Source organism: Opisthocomus hoazin, chromosome 6 (assembly GCF_030867145.1).
Source record: "Opisthocomus hoazin isolate bOpiHoa1 chromosome 6, bOpiHoa1.hap1, whole genome shotgun sequence".
Classification (NCBI taxonomy): domain Eukaryota; kingdom Metazoa; phylum Chordata; class Aves; order Opisthocomiformes; family Opisthocomidae; genus Opisthocomus; species Opisthocomus hoazin.
This window is the reverse complement of record NC_134419.1, coordinates 28323465-28331220: the sequence shown is the minus strand read 5'-3', so window position 1 is coordinate 28331220 and position 7756 is coordinate 28323465. Positions and strand designations below refer to the sequence as shown.

The window sequence follows — 7756 nt, the reverse complement described above, 5'->3', positions numbered from 1 at the left end:
AGTAGTAGTCCAGAGACTGGGGCTTACTGATTTGGAAGACTGAAGAGTACTCTCAGACAACAGCTTAGAGGGTTAGGAACTAACACTAGCATATTAAGAGCAGCATAAATACACAATATGAAAACAGCAAAAGGTAAGAACATCTGTAGCTAATACCAGGTGGGCTGCTTGGTAACAACGAGTTTTTCCTCCTTCCCTTTTGACTACCCTCAAGTCCAGTAGCACCAGGATCTTGAAGGCAAAATCTACTACCTATCCCAGAGCCCAGTGGTTTAATATATTCCATGGGGCTACTCAAAATCTTTCCACAAATACGCAATTCTCTTGAATGTACTTTACCTCCCACCTATTCCAAGCTTCCTCCAACTTGTAGTAAATGCAGCCAGAAAAAAAATCTCCTGCATTTATTTCTGTCAGTGTCTGTTACCATCAAAATATTGAGTACATTCAGTGCAACATTATCAAGAAAACTAGTATCATGTCTTATTGACCTCCCAACAAAAACATCAGAAGTAGAATAGGCTGTACAGAGATCAAGCTGGAATAGACTTCAGAGACTCAGAGAAGTTTGTCAGATATAAGCCAAGGTAACACAAGCAGTGAGCCAGAAACAAGCTTGTGGCCTCTGCAGAGGCCTCATTTCAGAATCCTTTAGGACAGCAAGGCAAAAGCTCACAGTGATATATCAAGTTATTTCACCCTACATATTACACTGTTGTCCAATACTAACATAACTGATCTTCTCTACCAAATAAAGTACCTGGAAAACAATTCAAATATTGTGTGACAGCAGCATAACCTGGATGTAAGTGACAAGAATATTATTCTTTATTTACTGAGGAGGATATTTATTACAAGAAGGTGAAGTACAAAGTCCATACAGTAGCACACGACAATCCCTTTCTAGAGGAAGGTCTTAAGCAGCACCTGTAATGTGCATCGATATATTTAACAAATCCCAAAGATAAAGACAGTAACTTCATTTTAAATGGAGAACAAACATGCCTTGTCTGGTAAATGAACTGTCTACAGTGCTGCATTGATAATAAGCACAAACAAGCAAAGTGCCTTGTTCTTCAGGGGAACAACTCTAGTCCCTCTTCGACTCACAGAACCTAACCAGTGGCTTACTTATACTTGCTTGTAATTATAAGTTCAAGACACGAATTTATAGCCCGAGGCTACAAAGCACACAGATTTATGGCAGGGAATAGGGATTTTCCCTTGATGTAACTTGTGTCTGTTGCCTTCCACCCTTTTATTGCACCCTTCTGAAAAGAGTTTGGATGCAGCATCTCAGTAATTCATTGAGGACAGTTACTAACTTCAGAAATACAATGAGACACTGAGGGGGCTGAATGTCAAAAACCAGCATGCTAGGTATGAAAACAAATATGGTACTGATAACATCTGTTCCTTCCTTTTTAGCCTTGTTCAGGGGTGTTAAGGACAGTTAGTAAATACCTCTGTCTTACAAAGGTCAGTGTTTACCTGATAGTGTGGAGATAGATGTTTCCTGCAGTACAGCCTATGCAGACACATTTATGTCACTGGTAATATTCAGAGGATCAGTAGCCTCCTGCGGTTAAAACCGCTCTGATGCGGACCGTCTGTTCTTGCATGTGCATCTGTCTGCAGGCAGCTTTCAGTCTCCTTGAGTCCTTTGTATCACAGTCTACTACAGAACTGTAGATATGCGAGCAAGTTCTCAGTTACCATAATCATATACAGTCCTGCACAATCATCTGTGTCCTTCTTGTAAGTAATTAAAGTTGTATGCGTTGTTCAAGAAAACAAAATGTTTGAAACTTCCTAGAAAAAACCCAACAAACAAGTAGAAATTGGGATGCCCAGGGACCAGATTAAGTACTTACACCCCTAAATCATAGAATGGTAAGGGTTGGAAGGGACATCAACCCAGACAGATAAACAGAGGGTGAATTAATTCTTCATCTTACTTTGTATCCATGGTTTCTTCTTGCAGTAGAACTCCAGTACACACACAATGAATGCAAACCTCCCTCAAATATGTTTTAATGTTCAAATTGTCTTTACAAACAAGATCTCTTTAAATTCAACCAATCTTTACACATGCTGAATCAGTTAAAGTTATGGAGGCATTCCTGAAATATGGCAGTGTGCTTCCAAATAATCTGACTTGGAAAAATTAAACCAAATTAAATAAGTTTTTGCTGCTTCAAAACCCTTTCACAGGAAAAATAATTTTGAAACATTTTTACAGCATACATGTCTAAACAAGTGAGATTCCTCTAACATAATATTCTAGTTTGAAGAGCAACTGGTGACTGGCAAAAAGCTTGTTCGATATGGAACCTTAATACTGGCATATAAAGTACTTTTTTTCTAATATTCCACTAAGACCATAAAATCAATTGTAAACTATGAAACTTCAGAACACAGGCATGTAGCAGGTGAATTTTGTCGATATAAAACCAGTATTTGCAGCCCATTTGATAAAACCAAGAAGTAGTTCTGATTTGAAAGTACCAATCAGAAAGGGACAAGAATTCAAAGTTCTAGAGGGGATTTTTTTTTTTTTTGGTAACACAGACACACAAAACAAACCCAAAGTAATTCAGTCTCATCCGGTTTAACCTCAACCACGAGACACCGCTGTCTGTTTTCTTTCTCAAAAGACTCACGTCACTGCACTGAAAAAAAGGGAACTTCCACAGTTTGTGGTAAGGATACACGATAAACAGATCTGTTCACACCAACTAGCAGGGCTGCCTGCGTCAATAAAAGGGGTAGCCAAGTCAGTGAGCTGACATTTGGTGCTTGGAGGATTATCGTCGCAAAAGTCGCTTCACATTACAGCTAAGTACAATGCCAGGATTTTTTTTTCTCCATAACAACATGACTGAATTAAATGGAAAGGAAGACTGCAAGCTTGCAGAAGGCAAAGTTCATAAAAAGAAGCAAAAGGCTTTGTAAGTATATATGTCTTAGTATAAACTCTAATGTATTAGAAGTGAAATTAAGTCTAGAATCTTGGAGGTTAAGAATTAGCACTGTGTTTTGGGCTAAACGACTGCAAAGCCTGCTCAAAGCCTAGGACTACAGCATCATTAAAAATGGCATGAGCTGATGCATACCAGCTAATTGATTCCCTTAAGTAATCCGAGGTAGATTTTGGATACACTGGGAACTGCTCAGTCTTCTGAAAAAGGGTTACTTGGATTTGTAGCTTCCCAGACTTCAGTCACAGGATGGAGCTGTCAGCCTCTGTTTAAAATTTTTAAGCAATTTAAGTAGAAGTGAAATGCAACTGCAATTTTAATGGATTATAAAAATGTCTATTCATTGCTTTCAGTGGTGCAGATCTCAAAAACTATTTGAAGTGCATGGTACCACATATCGAAACTGGGATTAAGACTTCTAACTCCAGAAATGTCATGTAAGTATTGAGATACACTAAGTTATAACAAAATATAAGTATAGCTATATTACTTCTATTGTAAAAGACTTTATTAATTTCTAAGCTACTTCTAGACCAACAAATATTATAATAATGCCTAGAATTTCTACAATACAAAGAGGTGAACAGTAGGAAGTAGAAACTGCACATGGAGTTAGGAGTTTTTTCTTAGTGATGTCTATGTTTGCCTCAAACAGTGAAAGAGAAGACAACTCAGTTAAATCTGTTTTCTTCAGAGGGGCATTGTATCCATTCTCTAAAGATTTACAAGAAACGATGCTTCACGCTTAAGTGAAGAGCAGGGTATTACCATGGTTATTTCAGGAATATGGAACAGAAGTACATATACAAAATTATTTGGTCATAGTTACAGTAAAAGCTTATCTGTCTGCAAACAGAAATCAGGATATAAGATCATAGTTCCTTGTTTTTCCATCTCTCCGATTATTTTTTTCCAACGTGGGCTTGCCTCCAGGGTCTCAGATTATGGGAAAGCCATAAATTCAATAAATACCTGGTACATATTCCTAGAATAGAATAATTATAAAATCCATCTCCTTTAAACATGCAGATAAAACCAGATGGTTTCTTGCCTAAAGTCTTTTCTTTTTCTTGTCATCTTAGGCTTTCTGCAGAGGAAGTAACACAGTGGTCCCAGTCTTTGGAAAAGCTCTTGGCCAGCCAGAGTAAGTCCATTACTTCAGCATGACTTCTTTCTTATTCTTAGGACAAGATTTTATCTAATCTCACCAAATGGGCAAAGCTGTAGCATTCTGCAAACACTGCCAAAGAATGGCCAGTTGCATTTCAGTTACTTACAGCTTCAGTGTAACTTGGCTACTGTATTCAGCTTTGCTTCCAAGTTGGGGTTTTTTTCCTTCCATTTCTTACTCCTAGTACAGCAAATAAACCCCAAATATCTCAATTCACTGCTTTTTCATCAGTCTTCTGTCCTTCCATAACACATCAGTTTAATGTGGAATTTTCTCTCCACTTGTACCCTAAGGTAAGAGGACTAGAATCTATTGATGTATTTTGGTATGCAGGGTCTAGATCTAAAAGCACCAAACACAATTAGAAGACTCCCATCACCCTCAGTATTAGAGTATCTGTAGCATGTTGAAGAAGGGAAGAACAGTATATTTCGGCAAGATTTTATAACAGAGATTTTAATACAACTCCTGCTATTTATTTTACCTTCTCTGGTCACAAATATGACGCTATAAATGATGATGTATTTGTGTTGGCTTTAGGTGGTCAAAGCATCTTTCGGGAGTTCCTGAAGTCAGAGTTCAGTGAGGAGAACATTGAGTTTTGGTTGGCTTGTGAGGATTACAAGAAAACCAAGTCTGATCACTTACACGGCAAAGCAGAGAGGATTTATGAGGAGTTTGTTCAGTCAGATGCTATTAAACAGGTATGTATAAAGTTAATCTGTCTACTGTTACAGAACAAGGATTCTGGAAAAATCAGAAGATAGAAGTGTAGCTTCACTGAGATGCTCATACATTCATTCGGACTAATAGAAATAAGACACAACTGAATGTTTTTATGAGCACACTTGTATCGTTATTGTCTTCAGCTGTGAGATTATCAGATCTCACAAGTAGAGTTGCATGATACAGGCCAGTATTGGGAGCACAACTAGCAGAAGCTCAGCAGCTCAGCACATGATGCTGTTCTCTGTCAGCCCAGTTTGAATTACTGCTGGTGTTTGGAGTCCTGTCCTTAGAGAGAGCTTTCCTATTAGGAGACCTGTGGATCATTTCTTATCTGAAAAGATGTGGACATACAGCAGAATAAGAGTTTTTGTATGTTGATCATATTTCAAAACTGGAGACTCATTCTACACAAGATCTCTCCTATTGTTTTAACTTGAGGTTGTTCCTCTACTTACTCCATTGTTGAGTTGTATTACTACTGACTCCATAAGAAACTGCATTTCTGTAGTGAGTAGTGATTTTTGTGCATTACTGGGATATAAGTGTTATAATTCCCTCATTTTGCAGTTCTGATATTGCACTATCACACTGAGTTCTGAGACTGCAAATTCGTTTATTGACAAAACAAAGTGATACATATAGAAAGAGAGTACAGTTTAAAGATGTCAATGGCATTTATTTTTCCACTTTCCAGATCAATATTGACTATCAGATGAGGGAAGCAACAGCTAAAAGGGCTCAGGATCCAACTCTCACAAGTTTTGATGAAGCCCAGAAAACTGTTTACGTCCTCATGGAAAGGGATTCATATCCTAGATTTTTGAAATCCAAAGCCTACCTGAACCTTTTGAACCAGCTGCAAACCAACACTTCAAAATGAAGTGTTTGAGGCAGTGAAGAGCCAAGCAGACTCTGTGCTAGATATCCTGTGGGAGAGATCCTTCAAGGTGGTTGGATCTGGGCAAGGAGAACTCCCGCCTTGGGAGGAGGGGCACGAGGGACATGCAAACAGCTCCACAGCCAAGAAAAGGCAAGATAAAAGCTGGCAAGACTGTTACAAGGGTGAGAGCAGCACAGGGAGAAAATCCTCTCCTCCCATATGCTATGGAGTCAAGACAGGATATGGATACTATTTATTGTTTGAACTACACTGTGAACATTGAACCAAGTCTTAGATCCCAAAGCACTGCTGATTATTACGAAGTGCAAGAATAGCAAGCTGAGTGTTGGGAAAAGCTTCTCAAGTTCAGAAGAAAAATAAGGATGACTGGGAAATTTTGTGCATAACAAGAAAATGCCCAGACACGACTGATTAATGGCTTTTCTTAAAATCTGTGAATTGTTAATACATGTGAGTGCATCTCTATGTCGCTATTGTGCTAAGTAAATATATCACAGATTGACATATCTTGAAATTTATATATTTTAAGTTATCTAAGAACTGTATAAGCTGTACTTCTACTAAGTTTGTATTCAACAGGCAATATGTAGCATCATTTCTCTTTAATTTATTGTAAAATAATATGTAACCCTTCAATCAAATCTACTTAAAATAAAGTTTTATGGTAATTTTACATCTCATTTTAATTTGTCTTTCCATCATAACTATTGAAGTATTGAAACACTTAGCTCCCTTCTGTCCCACTATGCCACTACTTCCTATCTCCTTATCCAAATACTATTTTACCTCACACTACCTTTTCTCTTTTTTTTTTTTTTTTTTTTACTCATTTGGCACAACTGTAATCTTAGTTATCTGGAGTCAGCGATCCTGACCCCCAAAAAGAACACAAAACAAAAAAACAGAAGAAGCAGGCCTAACTTTCCTTCCTATTTTTCATACTCGCTCAGTTACCAGTACTGAGATTCGACTCGGATGTAGAAAACATTTTATCACTGACCCCATAGTTCAATCCACTGTGATATTAATGATATGCTGAGCACAGCGGATCACCCATGCTTTCTTACATCGAGAGGCAGTAACTGGTGAGACTGGCTAGCAGTCACATTCCTTGTGATATTAGTACTACTCAACCTAATCATGGCCAAATCAAGACTAATTTACAATACCAATACTATCATCAAAGGTCATTTATTTTTACTGCAAATGGTGTATTAAACTTACTCTAAAATAGGTAGTTATGAGTATCCTACTGCACAGTGGGTAGTGACGAGAACTAAAGTAAAAGAAGAAAAGTTGCAGTTGTGCTTGAACTATGTAAGTCTGAACACGGGCACTAGCAAACGTGCAATGTTTAAGACCTTGTGACATTAGACTTCATAATGAAAATAAATCAAAGCATGCCCTGGTCTTAGTGAGTTACGATCTTGAGACACAGCTATCACACTGGTGGCAATATAAGATTTTATCTCGCCCTTGCAGATTTTCCACTTTCCACGATAACATGAGCTTAGTCAGGCACACTCCGTTATTCCGTACCAAATGGAGAAGCAGTAAACCCGCAGACGTCACCTTATGGGGAGAGCAGGCTGTGTTCACACTGCCACCCCTTGGGGACCTTGGGACCTCCCAGGGAGGACCAAATCTTCAGTATTACAAGCAAACCTCTACTGGAAGGAACACAGCTAAGTGGTAGATACTGCCAACATCTACCATCACCTGCTTTTGGAGCTGGAAGCCACTGCAAATCACATCTTCCTATTTTCAAGGCCAGTAAATGCAGAACAAAAGAATCTGGTCTTGCAGTATTATTTTCCTTTTATTAAATATGTACACCTGAGGGACCCTCCTATCGCAAAGCCTGAAAGTTCCTGAAACAATGTCAAACAGTCTCCAGGTGGCTCTCACATGAATTCATTTTCCAGGATCAGCAGGAATAAATCTTATTTCTGTGAAGAAGGAACAACAACTATG

The 7756-nt window shown here is 38.3% G+C and overlaps 1 protein-coding gene across 1 annotated transcript; it reads left to right on the top strand.

The window, feature by feature from the left end:
• Nucleotides 1–2766: 2766 nt before the first annotated feature.
• On the top strand, nt 2767–6455 carry RGS1 (regulator of G protein signaling 1). Its single transcript, XM_009939272.2, has 5 exons — nt 2767–2951; nt 3335–3418; nt 4064–4125; nt 4693–4856; nt 5576–6455. Exons 1-5 carry the CDS (start codon nt 2848–2850, stop codon nt 5759–5761), a joined length of 600 nt encoding a protein of 199 aa, XP_009937574.1. The 5' UTR covers nt 2767–2847; the 3' UTR covers nt 5762–6455.
• Nucleotides 6456–7756: the final 1301 nt, after the last annotated feature.